The sequence below is a fragment of the Phasianus colchicus genome, chromosome 4 (genome assembly GCF_987193195.1).
Source record: "Phasianus colchicus chromosome 4, bPhaCol1.hap1.1, whole genome shotgun sequence".
NCBI classification, from domain to species: Eukaryota; Metazoa; Chordata; class Aves; order Galliformes; family Phasianidae; genus Phasianus; species Phasianus colchicus.
In genome coordinates this window covers 70,438,098-70,452,844 of record NC_143439.1, presented here as the reverse complement: position 1 = coordinate 70,452,844, position 14,747 = coordinate 70,438,098, and the positions used below count along the sequence as shown (strand labels likewise).

General features: G+C 41.3%; 1 protein-coding gene across 2 annotated transcripts in view; it reads right to left on the bottom strand.

The window, feature by feature from the left end:
• Window positions 1–14,747, bottom strand: part of ATRN (attractin) — a 148,664-nt gene that overhangs the window by 90,647 nt on the left and 43,270 nt on the right. For both annotated transcript variants that reach the window (XM_090139911.1, XM_031588143.2), the window contains exons 4-10: window positions 14,285–14,413; window positions 12,268–12,473; window positions 11,086–11,254; window positions 9,684–9,774; window positions 7,963–8,206; window positions 6,691–6,874; window positions 4,922–5,076 (exon numbers count right to left, since the gene is read on the bottom strand). In XM_090139911.1, the coding sequence (XP_089996037.1) occupies window positions 4,922–5,076; window positions 6,691–6,874; window positions 7,963–8,206; window positions 9,684–9,774; window positions 11,086–11,254; window positions 12,268–12,473; window positions 14,285–14,413 (1,178 nt within the window). The remainder of the gene's footprint in view (window positions 1–4,921; window positions 5,077–6,690; window positions 6,875–7,962; window positions 8,207–9,683; window positions 9,775–11,085; window positions 11,255–12,267; window positions 12,474–14,284; window positions 14,414–14,747) is intronic.

Genomic DNA, 14,747 nt, shown 5'->3' with positions numbered 1-14,747 from the left:
CTGCTGGTTGGTGACCCTGCACATAGCAGGGGGTTGGAACTGGATGAGCATTGTGCTCCTTTTCAACCCAGACTATTGTATGATGATTCTATGATAGATGGTTGGCTCTTTGGCAATCACGTGTAATTAAATGGCAGCAATGCAAGTTGTTTTCTCTCCTTTGCAAATGGAGTATTTCATTGCATAACGAGTTCAGTTTTTATCTGTTTAGACACGAATTATTTGCAGTTTTGCCCTCAAACCAGCATCACTGAGAACAGAGACTTATCTTCCTCTTCTTTTTCATTGCAATTATGTTCCTAGAGGGTAGATATCCATGTTTTTAAAAATATTTTTCACTCATCATAGCTTCGGGATTTTTGGTTGTTTTTCTCTTTTAATATAATGTGAGATTATTCCATCTTTTTCTATTAGCATAACATTTATAAGTTCTGCTTCATTTCTAACTTGGTTTCTCAGGTAATTTCTTCCTTTAGGCAGCACAGAAAAAACAACCTAAGAAACTGTATAACCCACTGAGCAATCAAAGGAACAAAAGCAGGAGAAGTCAGTCCAATTGACAGCACTTCAGCTTCACAAGGGGAATGGGATCACCTCGGGGGTTAATGTCCCAGAGGCAGTTGTATGCAATTTATGCAATTAAGACAGAAAAGTCAATCTGCTGTAAAGATCTACAGAGCCCCAAAACGCTCGCAGAGTTTCTAATGCAAGATAAAACTGTTGTTACAGGGAGCGAGCCTCTGAAAAAAGAAGTCCATAAACCCAAACCACTACATAAATAAATCAGGAGGGCAGAGAAAATCAGCTTCATTACTTTCCAGAATTTAATTGGAGAGTCGTTGGGTAAGAAAGCTGATCCTCCACTGTGCACCTGCGGAAACTTTTGTTTGAGAGTGCCAGTAAATAGAAGATATATGACCCAGTTGGTTGGGTTTAACACTTGGTAAATCATGACTCTGAAGTTTATTTTTAAACGTCACTCGCTCTATTTTTGAAGAATTTACCCCATGGAACAAGCATGCATGGTTTCAATTTCTAACAGGAGACCTCAGAATTGGACAGAGATTTGCGATTTTTTATCCAGCAAGTTGTGAGTTATGCAAAGCCAAAAAACATATTTTTCTAGATTAACAGAAGGTCTGGAATGTTTTGCTTTCTAAGCTTCTTTCCCATCTTTAACAGAAGAGCAAGTACTGGAAAAAATGACTGCTTCTAAAACTACAAAGAATATACTTCTTCCTGACTTACAAGTTAAGCCAAGCCTAAATCTTACAATGCACAGGATTTTATTAAATATATTACTCAAATAGAACACATATGCTTCAAGCCTCCTTCCAATCCTGGCATGAGAACTGAATTTTTGAAGGGAAAAAGAAAACTTTTAATTTCTCTCCCGTAGGGAGAAGAGACCATTACACAAGCATAAGTTTTGCATGAATATTTCCCACTGTGTTTTACAAAGAAAAACAACGAAGCTAAAACTTGTTTAGACATGAAAGCGAATGATTACTTAAACCACAGTAATTGTGACTGGAGAGTTGAGCAGGGGGGAACCTGATAAGGTTTAACAACAGCAAGTGTAGAATCTTGCACCTGGGGAGAAATCACCACATGCATCAGTACAGGTTGGGGGAAGAGATGCTGGAAAGGAGCTCTGAAAAGAAAGACCTGGGAGTCCTGGTGGACAACAGGTTGGCCAGCAGTGTGCCCTGGTGGCCAAGAAGGTCAATGTGACCTAGGATGCATTACAAAGAGCGTGGCTAGCAGATCAAGGAAGGTGATCCTCTCCCTCTACTTGGCCCTTGTGAGGCCACGTTTAGATCCTGTGTCCAGTTCTGGGCTCTCCAGTTCCAAAAAGACAGGGATCTCTGATTCCAGCAGAGGGCCACAAAGGTGATGAAGGGCCTGGAGCATCTCCTGTACGAGGAAAAGCTGAGTGACCTGGGTCTGTTCAGCCTGCGGAGGAGAAAACCGAGAGGGGATCTGATAAATGTTTATAAATATCTAAAGGGAGGTGGGAGGCAAATGGATGAGGCCAGGCTCTTCTCAGTGCTGTGTAGAGATAGGACAAGGAGCAATGGCCTAAAACTTGAATATAGGAAGTTCTGTACTGACATGTGGAAGAACTTACTTACAGTCAGGGTGATGGAGCACTGGAACAGGCTGCCCAGAGAGGTTGGGGGGTCTCCTTCTATGGAGATACTCGAGGCTAGGTTGGATACCAACCTGTGCAATCTGTTGTAGGGAACTGCTTTAGCAGAGGGGTTGGACTTGATGGTCCCTTGAGGTCCTTTCCAACCCCTGTGATTCTGCATTTTGAGACAAGTAGCCTGAGAAGTTACTATTCTTGTTTTGCATTCATCCCATATATGAGGGATGTGACCCTTTGGAAAGGACAACCTTTGCATTTCGCTGCTGGATTTAACCATACAGAGATGCAAGGGCTGCAGCCCACCCTCATCTCCTTTGCTGCTATGAATCAAGGGAAGAAGAGGATTGGATAAAGGTATTCGTCCACCCAGAGAAACAAACGCCATGGATAGGAAACTCTTCTATACAGGCCAGAGATTGATTTGGAGAATGGGAAGTGCTAAGCAGTCATCGTGGTGCACAGGGCACAGGAAAAATGCTGTGAGGCTGCTCTACCCAAGTGCTCACCCAACCTGAAAGTCAACACAACCAAAGCTCATCCTGAGAAGCAATAAGAAACACACTCATGTACAGCCAGCTGCACTGTTATCCTCACACCTTCCAGAACTGGTGTAAGGATGGGATAAGCCCCAACCTGGCCAGGTGCAGGGTAAAAGGATAAGAAGCATTAATGCCTTCTCAGATCTGTCTAAAAACCCTACAAGGACCTCTGCACACCTCAGCAGTATTTGTCTGCATGCCACGAAACAGAAGGCACATCCTCACAACCCCCAGCACACATGGCCTGACTACTTGAAAATTTGGGAAGGGCAAGGAATAAAAAACATGGTAAGGAAAAAAAAAACCAAGTCACTACAGAAGTAACTATTAACAGTCACAGTTAAAAGGAAGAACTGTCTTTGAAGCCTTTCCTCAACTTGAACTCCAATTTTCTCCACTCTTCCTACCAGGGCCCTAACATATTCCTGGCTGAGCTTCTGGTCCGTTTTCCATTGTGTTTCTCAGTGAGACAAGGCAAACCATGCCAGTAAAGCTGCCCTGACATGAAGGGAAAAGAAGAAGTGATCTTTTTTCCTTTGAAGAGCTGTTTTTTCCACGATCTGACCTGAGAGTCTCTGCCCTGAGGAATGAGGGACATAGGAGCAAGAGATAGACTCCCATCACTCTTGTGCCAATTGCAATCAATGCAAGCTATAATTCTTGGCATAAAATTGGTAAAAACTGGGCTGGCAAACTGCAATGAGTAGTTCCTGTAAAAGAAATTGCCTGTTAACTGCACTGAATCAAAATGAACTTCACTACTGGCATTATTTTTTCAAATTTGTGACATTTGTGTTTTACATCTAATAGAGTTCACTGGGTGAGGGAAGACAGCAAAACGTATTAAGAAAAATCTATCCCTACTGATATGCAAGCTGATAGAAATGACTCTCTTGTGCTTGTCAAAATACCTCACATACTGAATGTTTCTCAAGTTAAAAACTCAAAATAAAGTTAGCTAAGAGCACACAACAGATTGCACAGGGAGGTGATGTGATATCAAAGAAAGCGGGGGAACAATTCCAGACAGCAAAATAGCACAAGGATGCCAGACTGATCATCAAAGTAATCCATCCACTGACATGTTCCCTTCACAAAACAGGAGTGACATCTCAGCAGACAGTCCTTCCAGGAATGCAGGTTTACGTGATCATTTCTGGGAATAAATCACCAGAACCCTCATTTCAAGGAATAAGGAGCAGAAGACAGAATGTGATATGAGTACAGAATGGTATTTTTCGCCAGTGTGAATTATCTGGATTGTGCATGCATTTCCTTTTATAGAATTTCATCTCCTTTTCTTCCTTTTCTTAAATGCAGACTGTGGACTTCACATTCACAAATAAATGCTGCCCTCTTCTGGCTATTCACCTCCACCAAAACCCAATCCTTCCAAATAAAATCCGCTTGCTTGGCTTTATGATTAAATAGTACTTATGGGGACATTTATGCTTACAAAGCACAAACAAACAAACTGACATTGCAAACAGCTCAGTGTAGCAATAGAGACAGCCCTCACTTCAAACAAGAACATACAATGGACAAATCGAGCTCTAGCAATGTCTGGTGCTTGCTATTATCCAAACAGTGCTTTTTCCTTAACTCAGAGATTAAGAGGGGGAACAGCTGTTTACAAGGGTGGATAGTGATAGGATAAGGGGGAATTGTTTCAAACTGAGATAGGGGAAGTTTAGGTTAGACACTAGGAAGAAGATTTTCACATAGAGGGTGATGAAGCAGTGGAACAGGTTGCCCAAGAGGTTGTGGATGCCCCATCCCTGCAGGCATTCAAGGCCAGGCTGGATGTGGCTCTGGGCAGCCTGGTCTGGTGGCTGGTGACCCTGCATACAGCAGGGGGGTTGAAACTGGACGATCATTGTGGTCCTTTTCAACCCAGGCCATTCTATATGATTCTAAAGCACACTCAAAACCTCACTACAGCTTTTGGGAGACATCAGAAGAATGTGTGTTCTATTCGAGACGTTTTTTCACGTCTAAGGTGGTGTACAAACTGTTGGCCAACAAAATGCAGCTGTATTGGCCTAGAAATCTCTGCAGCAGTTCATTTGCTTGGTAATATGTACTAAGCTAATGTGCTTCTCCTGATTACACATCCTTCTGCAGTATGCTTAGTAGATACACCCAGCATGTAAATCAGGCTTCGTGAAGGCAGATCTTTTAAAATCTCCAAGGATATTTCGTATTGTTCTTATTTTCCCCAAGAACTTACCAATATCATAGGCCATAAAATCGGAAGAAAAGCACTTAGCACCGTGGCTCATGGAGGTGTCGTTGTGTGTGTTCCCTCCAAACACCAGCATGGTTCCACTCATTATCACGGCTGTGTGCAAATAGCGGAAAAATCTGCTGTCTTTAAGAATCGTCCTTTAGAAATAGAAAGATATGTATCAGTGAAACTGATAGGTACCTTGCAAAGGCATCGAATAATAAATGCAAGCTGAAGAAGGAAACTGAGAGGTGGAGGGTACTATTTAATTAGTTTCTCTAATGAGATTTAACAACTTTCTCTCCGGACCTTTCGATTCCTCCCGTAATCTCACTCTCATATTCTGATCCGCTTTCTAATTTATAGGAGAAATACATCTAGGAAAGCAACTCTCCAAAGCCATGGATCTTAATCATCAATTCTTTCCCTAGAGGAGATGGAGCTTTCCCACTAACACAGCTTTGAGCGCAGTCAATTAAAACATGCTGATACGGACGCTGTCTGGGGAGACTCCAGTCTGGAGAAATTTATAGTAATCTAAATCATTGCTTTTAAAATCAGGTATCATTTCTTGCTCAAAACTAACAAAATATTTCAGGGACGTCATCCGTGTACTTGCCAAGAGTGCAGCCCTGCAGCTTAACAACTGCAAAACTCAATGCCTCATCCATGGTTAAATCACAGCTGGCATTAATCGCATTACCGATGACCTTGCCTTTAATCACCATCATTAACAGCACTGAACACAAAGGGTCACTGATAAGGATAAGGAGAGGGCTTTTTTTGCCCTAACTTACCATGAAATCCACAGAACATCAGAGGGAGTTGGCAGTGCAAGAAACCTACAGATAAGGACGAGCAGACACCGCTAGGTGCCCTGCTGCAGGGTGACTGCTGCCTGCCCTGCCAGCCAACAAGGCTGACAAAATAAACATAAAAGGAAGCTGCTGCTGAATGCTTTGGGCAAGCACTGTCCCATTTGTGATGTTTTCTGCCTATTCAGCCAGATTTGCCAAGCTGAACGGGAAGAACAAATGAACCAAGATAGGAAGTGTGGTTATTGCTGCATGTGACTGAGCAGGAAGGCAGATTTTTGGCAATTAGTTACTTCATTCATCAGTAAAAACTCACCAACAGCTGTTGCAGAAATACTACTTGAAACTCTCAAAAAAATAAAGGGATAGTGTCTCAAAATTATACATGCCCATTCAAATACCAGCCTTTGTATTCATACAGAGCCTTTAAAAATAAATTAAGACAAACACAACACTGAGGAAAATGTACTTCGCCTCTACAGCTCAAAGTTTTGTTATAGCTGTATAATAAAACTCACCTCTGGGCAAAAAGCAATCACAGAAGATGTCCGTTTAGGAAACAAACATTTCAAAGAGTTAAGGGGCCAGAAGAAAATGGGGATGTATAGAAATTCTTGTGCAGGTTTAATGCAGAATGAATTACTACACATTTGATTACAGTAACCACGCTCATACACGTGGTCTGAACTGCTGGCAAGAAAATACCATCAAATAGTTTTCCTTTCAGCTTTAATACAATGATAGATGAAAAAGGATTCCTCCGCTTGTTCACAGCCTTGATTATGTGTGACTACATGATTCTCTCCTCATAAAAGGGCATCAAACTTACAGACAAAAGAGCACATTATCTGTCCTGAATGCGAGTAGCTATGTGCAACTGTACCCTTATCAGACAACCCATCCTCTTTTCCACTACACACAAAAGTGAGATGTATACAGGAACAAGAAGTTACTCACCACATCCGGGAATCAACTTCGTATCTGTACAGGTCATCTGCTAACCTGTATTTGTTGGCACTGAATGCCTTGTAACCTCCGTGGATATAGATGGATCTTGTATGCGGATCATAAACACTACTGTGACCATATCCTCCTTGTACCAAAGCTCCACTTGTCTGTAAGATGCTCCACGTATTTGTGGCTGAGAAATGAAAAGAAGTGAGTGGCAAAACACAGTTAATTTACCTCTGTTAATAACCTATCAACAAATCTGATGATGAAACAAATTGGGTTTCACTTGGCTCAGAATTAGATACCGTCTCTATGATTTGACATCCAAAAATATTCTCCTTCAAGGATTAAGTATGCTGTGAAGAATTATTGCCAAGTGTTTTTAATTAGACCAGAAACATCTCTTATACAGTCATTTATTAAATGCTGCAGACAAGCTAAGTAAATGAGAGATAAAAAGCACAGAAGGAATATACTGCATTTCAGTGACATGAAAATGACAGCACTGCAGCTTGATTCAGAATAGTCCCCGAGAGCACTTTTATTTTAAATATTTAAGGCCAGGCAGCACAGAAGTTAAGTACGATTATGAAGAACACTCTAGTTAAAAACTAACATGTGATTGATGACCCTATATTCTTGCTCACTAAAATAACATTTGTTTGGTACGTTCCTTATGTGGTCAGTAGAACAAGGACATGCCTCCAGAGAGCCATTTCTGAGCAGCTGCCTTAGGCAGCACCTCATCTGGAGAGCTTCCTACACTTCTCCACTGCTAACACTGGAAATCTCTGCATCCTCAAATCACAGTTTGGACTGCTCCCAGAGATATGGGACAAATAGGAGTCCAGAAAGTTATTCTCCTTTTCCCCTAAGGATTCAGTAATGACTGCTACAGAGGTTGGGATATCGAATTAAGTGGATGCTTGGTCTGAATTGTTACATCCATTTTTGTACTCAGAGGACACAAAAGTAATTTTGAAAATGTTTGCTTTGCAAGAAAGAGAAAGGAAAATGAATTTAGACGTCTCACAGTTATCCTGCTTCACCTCTCAATTACAGCTTTTTCATCTTTGGGTTCCAATAAGCTGTATAAAGCTGGAAGTACATGGTGTCTGCTCACACAGCTACACAAACACTAAAAGTAGGACCGAATTTCTCATAAATACAAATCAAAGGAGAAAAATGCAGCCACCCCTGTTTTGCAATCTGAATATGCATCATCTCAGTAATTTCCAAACTAGTTGCTAACAAATGGTAGGTGGGGCCCAAACTCACCTAAGTTGTATTCCTGGACGTTGCTGATGTACCCGTAAAGGGGACAGTGCCCAAAAATGACAAGCATGACCACGCTCTCATCCTCCAAGGTGACAATGTGTGCTGAATGGCCAACCACAGCATACTGCTCCTTGGCTTTTGGTGCTGCTTGAGTCCAGGACTGCCTGGGAATGTTAAACACCCACAGCTGGCTGCTCACATTTCCCGTGGCATCTATTTTTCCACCATACATGTATATGTCATCCTAAAAGAAGAGAGATTTAAAATGAGCCCAATGGGTTTGGCATTTAGGAAACAGCCTGGCAAAAGAGGCAGTTAAAATGGAAACTCCTCTGTTGTCAGCACATTAAAAATTTTGTCTCCCAGGTAAGCGTATTGAAAAAAAAAAAGAAATTAAGTACTTTTGGAATGAAGAGTGCTAGGATAGTTCAAGTAGGTTATATTAATCATGCTTTAAAAGTGAAGTTCCTGAAGTCTTATCTAGTTTTATCTGTGGGTTTCTCCAGACGTCTCACAGTGACTCATGAATCCAAAGGGTGCAAAGGAGTCCCACTCTGCTGCTGACAAGATGGTAACCTTGGAAAGGGAAGCTCTACTGCTACAGCTGGTGCTGCTTGGGAAACTGCAGAAAAGCACTGCCTGTCACTGTGAACGTAGTACAGTGTCTGACTTCCAAAAAGTTACCCTTTTTCACTCAGATGGTGGTGATGCACTGGAGCAGGTTGCCCAGGGAGGTTGTGGATGCCCCATCCCTGCAGGCATTCAAGGCCAGGCTGGATGTGGCTCTGGGCAGCCTGGTCTGCTGGTTGGTGACCCTGCACATAGCAGGGGGGTTGGAACTGGATGATCATTGTGGTCCATTTCAACCCAGGCCATTCTGTGATTCTGTGATTCTATCCTCAGAACATGCAGTGATAACTTGCAGCCAGAGATTTCCATTTTCTCCAGTTTTTTTTCCAGTGTTCTGTTTGTGAATGGTGCTGTCTGGACTTTTTCAAGTTTTTTAAATTATGTTTTATATGAGCTTCCACTGCAATAAGCTACTTAATAATCCAAAACCAAGGGTCAATAAGGTGACAGGTCATTTTATTCTCAAATGAATCAGCAAGCCAAAGACTTGGCCATTCTGCTCTCATGTGGTCTGCACCCACAGGAAGACACTGCAGGTGAGAAATGAGGTAAGAAATGGTCAAATCCATTTATTTTAGATGCTGGAAGAACAGATTCATGGGTTTACTACAAAACAGACTCCAAAAATCTCTAATTCACCAGTTTTCCTACTGTGCTTTGGACAACAGATGCTTCAAAACCAGACCCTTGGGAGCTCACAGCAGTCTACACAAAAGGCAAGCTGGGAACTGGCTGGATGTGGCTCTGGGCAGTCTGGTCTAGTGGCTGGCAACCCTGCTCATAGCAGGGGGATTTAGACTAGATGATCATTGTGGTCCTTCTCAACCCTGGCCATTCTATGATTCTATGAAGCAGCTGAACTCCAGTAAACCCCAATCATCACATGCATCCTACAAGCCTTAGAATCTCCGAGAAAAGTGGGAAAGGAGGAACACATGAGCAAAGGCACTACAGCTTCCTGGGATCCCAGCCCAAGGATTCCCTGCAGTGCACAGACTGCATTACCCACGGACAAACCCTGGAAGAAGAAAAGCTTCTCCCAAAGCAAGACTGAGCTGTGGAAAGGGGTGGGTGAAAAGCACTGAACATACCTTATGTAGTGCCAGTGAATGACCGTATCTCATCTCTACTGAGTTCACAGTGTTGTTCAGTGGAAGCCACTCTTCAGAAAGAAGATCATACCTGTGTAATAAAAATTGAAAAGATTTCCTGAGAAGTTGATATCAGGTTGAGAAAATTCGTGTCTGTTCTTTCTAGAAGGTGTTGGAAATTCTTTTATTTTACAGAAGTCCTATCAAGATTTCAGCATACACCAAGTATGCACACACACTACTTATGGATTAAAAAAAAAAAATCCCATCAAGTCTACTCAGCATCCACATCTTGATTGGCTTTACCCTGAGTTTTCCTTTCCTGCAGAACCAAGAGATAATGCACTGCCTCTGTGCTACGATAACTTACAACAGATGATCCATCCCAAAGAGTAGAAAAAGGTTACTCTAAGCCCAGGTAAATTCCAATTACTTGATAAAAATAAAACTGCCACTGTTAGAAGGCACTTTTAATTATGTCTTTGTCATTCAAGCATATTTTCTCAGAGAACTTGAAATAAGATAAACCCTCTACCCTGAAAATGGCCTCTGGCTTTTTAGATAAATGAATGAACTATATTTGCCAGACTTACAGCTGTGCAAGATAAAATAATCTCTGAGAAAGTATTTAATGAAGGCACAGGTTATCAGTTGAAAAATCAGGCATGACTTTGAAAAAGTAAACCATGGATGTAATCAGCAACTATTTTACAAGAATGTATACATTTGCAGCTGCCCTGTAACTCCTGCTAAAAAAAAGCACAGCTTTGACTTAGGTTAAATGGTAGTGAAAAACTCAGCTTTTGCCTGGATCTCCCAAAATGACACTGAGTTCAAGAGAAAGCCTGAATGTGTTTTTATGGGGCATTCCAATGAGGAAACACAGTTATTATTTGGTATCCTAGCTAATGTTTAGTATCCCAAACAGTCTGCATGAATGGCATCATCCTAAGTGCCATTCCCAGTTTGATATCCCATTCCCTACGCATAAACATTCACATCCCCAGGAATCATTAGGTCTTCATTAAGGACTCAAACACTGAAAACAGACAGACACAATATAATGAAGGGCTAATAAAACAGAAGCAAAATTGCCCTCTTGCATTGCAAGGCTAGGTGTAATTTATAACCCAGCCTACAAAACATACAGTAAACAGCTGAATGCTGTCACAAGCAGATGAACCAAAAACTCACAGAGCATCAGAAACCTTATACTTTTCTTCTCCAATATTGCCTACTTTATCAGCATTTTCCCACACCTCCAACCTCGAGTTTAAGTTTTTATTATTGTTATTTCCCTTTGGAGATGGAGCATAAGCCAAAGCACAGTGTGTCAGGAAGCATTTTCTAAAAATAAGCTCGGTTTTTGTGCTTAGATTCTGTTATTGGGGTTTATACTCACGCTAAAACCTTCTGAGAGTCAGAATGATTGAAGACATAGCCTCCAACAATCCACATTTTATTGTCGTGGATGATGGTTTTGTGAGATGCTCTAGGAAGTTTTGGAAGAGAATATTCCTCACGGGTCCAAAACGACTGATTTGCAGGAACGGGAATTGAACAGCCAGGACCTAGGAAACAGTTTTAGAAGTTAAACAAATGCTTTCCAAAATCTGCATTTCAGCTAGAGGTCAGCATCCTGCACAGGTGGCAAAGAGCATGGCCTGGTGGAAGTTGTGCTTGTCAGTAATAATCTACAATGGATGTGATATGAAGGGACACCTGTGATGGAACTCTCAACTAAAACCACATACTAGAAGAGGTTTCAGAAGGAAAAAGCAGATCCAGACCAGGCAAAGCTGTGACACCCAGCTCTGTCCTTTGTCCCTGTGATGGCAGGGGTATGGGGCAGCCCCCTTCCTACTTCACAACACAAGGCCATCTATCTCCCAGCACTTTTCTGGCTGCCATGTACCCTCAGGAGCCCCAACACTCAAGGGTCGTACAGCACTGTCTGCTGTCTTTCCTGCTTTTTGTTCCTCCCCTTTCCAGTGCTATGTTGTTATGAACTGTTCACATCTTGTTTTATCTATATGTCTGCTGCTCTTAAAGCAACTTCACTGCCAGGGTTCCCTTCAGAGCTACTTCCTAATCCATGAGACCCCATTAAGAGCCACAAGAGAGGAGAGGTTGGAGAAGCCACACAATATCCCACGTTGGAAGGGACCCATAAGGATCACTGAGTCCAACTAGAGGACCCACAGAACATCATCCACGCTTCAGACCCTCACAAAACAATCAAAAAAAAGCAGCACATGATGGCTGATTTGGATCTTCCAGCTCCCCAAGGCTTAAAGGTTGTGGGTGGTTCAGTTTTGATTATTATTTTTTTAATTATTATTTTTAAATTTCATTTTAATCTGATGCTTGCACACATCAAGTTGGCAACACTTTGTATGGCAGCACAGCTGCTAACAAGATCTTCTTCCCAATGATCTGTTAATAGGAGAAGCTGGTTGAGAGCTTGATTTTCTTCCCAGTTAAAGCACAAACATTTGTCAAGACCAGTCTCAAACACTTCCAAGAACCATACATATAAAAGATATCATCTTAACAAGAGGTTCTCCATAATATTCAGACTTACCTTGCCAGCCTGCAGAACAAACACATGCTTTAGTATCATTGAAGTTGCAAAATCCCCTCTCTGGTGCCCCACAATCATCTGTGCAGTAAGGAATATCACAGGCTTCTCCTTTCCAGTATTTGGCACATTCACATTCAAGAGCATTGCTGCTGTTGTTGAGCCTGCACTCTCCTCGGCCAGAGCAATTATTGGGACACACATTGAAACTGCAAACGTCAGGGAAAGAAGGTTCATCAGTAATGAAACAAGCTCCCCTTATTAAAGAGTGCAAGAGTGATGCTGAACAGAAGTTAATACAGCAGTTCAGGTGTTTGTTAATAAGCAAACCAAGAATCATCCAGAGTTCGATGTGATGGACCTGCATTTGTTCTGTACCTATAATGTGCAGAGCTGCTTCACTTAATGAGTTAAACCTACAAAAAACTACCAGGGTGACTTTTAGCCACTTACACTGCTAACAAATTGCTTCAAAATCCCCACCAGTAAGTGAAGAATTCCATCAGCACACAAGGCTTTGGTGGTGGCTCTGCAATGCAGGCTTAAGCTACTCACATTCAGATGCTGTTCTAGGATCTGTTCATACAGTGAACACACTTGAGATGAATGCCAAGCCAAAGGTGTGTTTCTTCTCAATCATTTCTAATTCTATAACTTTGGCAATTTATCTGAGGCAAAATCAGACACATCCTTGTTGAGGACCCAAAGGGTCAACTCAAGGACTACCCAAGGATTACCCAAAAACTCAAGGACTACTTCCCAATATTCTTACTGTCAAGAAATAGGTGGAACCACCAGCTTCAAGACCATGATTTCACAATATCTGCCTTCAGTAGTAACTCTAAAGACCATTAAATTCAAAAGAAATAAATCACTACCCCTTAAAAACATTAAGAGGAAATCTAACATCTAGAACTGACAGAAGAAAAACATACAAAACAGTACCTGAGGATTGTTTGAAATCATCAAGAGAAGAGTTGAAGACACATTAAGAAGTTATAGAGAAAATTATAAAGGCAGATTATACTTGGAGTGAACTTCATAGAATTTTAGAATGGTATCAGTTGAAGGGACCTTTAAAGGCCACCTGGTCCAACTCCCCTGCAATGAACAGGGATGTCTACAGCTACAATTTCACCACAGCATCACATCAGTGCAATGCTGACAGCTGGCAGTAGATGGTGTCATGGTTTATGGTATCAGCCAACCTTTCAAAATGAACTGCTTCAGCTCCTGTGTTTCAGGCAACACGGCGAAAGCTCGTTTCCTTCTGGATGCCCCACATTTTTTAAAACAGTTGACTGCATTTTGAAGTGCTTAAAAAAGAGGAAAGCACCAAAACTGGCTTCAAAACTGAGCGACCAAGGACTCTGCAGCTGGTTCTTTTTGAAGATAGAGCTAAAAACTTCTCAAATTTACACCCAAATTAAAATCTCCCAGTGCAGCACATACATCATTTGTATGAGCATATTTATATGTTTCTTATTTAAAATACGAAACAAACAAAAAAAAACCCAGAGCAGAACAAAAACATTCCAGAATAAGGAGTCAGATTCAGCAAGTCAATCCAATAGAAAGCAGAGTTCCATGGAAAACTGCTGAAGGGTGCTCAGTGATAGGTCCCACCCAGTGTCCCAAATGCATGCACTAATGCAAAAGCATTTCTGTGCAGAAGCATCTCTGCAAAATGCATAAGGACACACAATATATCAGTTCTGCCTGCCTGAATACGATCACATAAAATCTAATAATATAAAATAAATACTATGATGTCTTTTCTGAGCAAACATTTGCCCACACTCACAATTGACAACTGTAGCTGATGCTGAGCACATTACAGTTATTAGCCAGTGTAAGAGTATAATAAAGATAGAATCTAAATTCAAGTATCTGCTCGTAATTACATGCTTCAGTGGCAATTGCTTTTTCCAAGACAAGACTGAGGCAAGAGGAAACCTCCTTCTGCTCAACCTGCAACATTTATGTAATGTACAAATCACTTTGGAGTGGTACCACTTACTTATACGTGATGTTAAACCCTGTCAAATTATAAGCAGCATCACTGAAGAAATGCAGAAGAGCATATCCAGAAGTAGCTACAACTTCTGGTACCGTTTCATTGCTGTCTTTCTCAGGAACAATCAGACCACTGCAAAAGAGGAAAAGAAAAAAAGGTTGAAATGAACCGAAAGGGAGCAAAACAACGAGAGCAAACACAGTATGCATACTGGAATGAATAGAATAATTGAAACCAAAAAGTATTTTTTTGCATCTATTTGAAGTATAATGAATTTGCATACAGTAATTACCATTTTCACAGGGCAGTTATTAGATGGGTTTTTTTCAACAGAACTCCTTAAACATTTCAAAAGAAAATATATCAAACTTGTGAGCACACTCCAATGAACCAATTCCAAATGAACTAAGAACCCACAAGACCCTCAGAAAGATAAAACTGCATTCCACAGGGACCAGTTTATTAA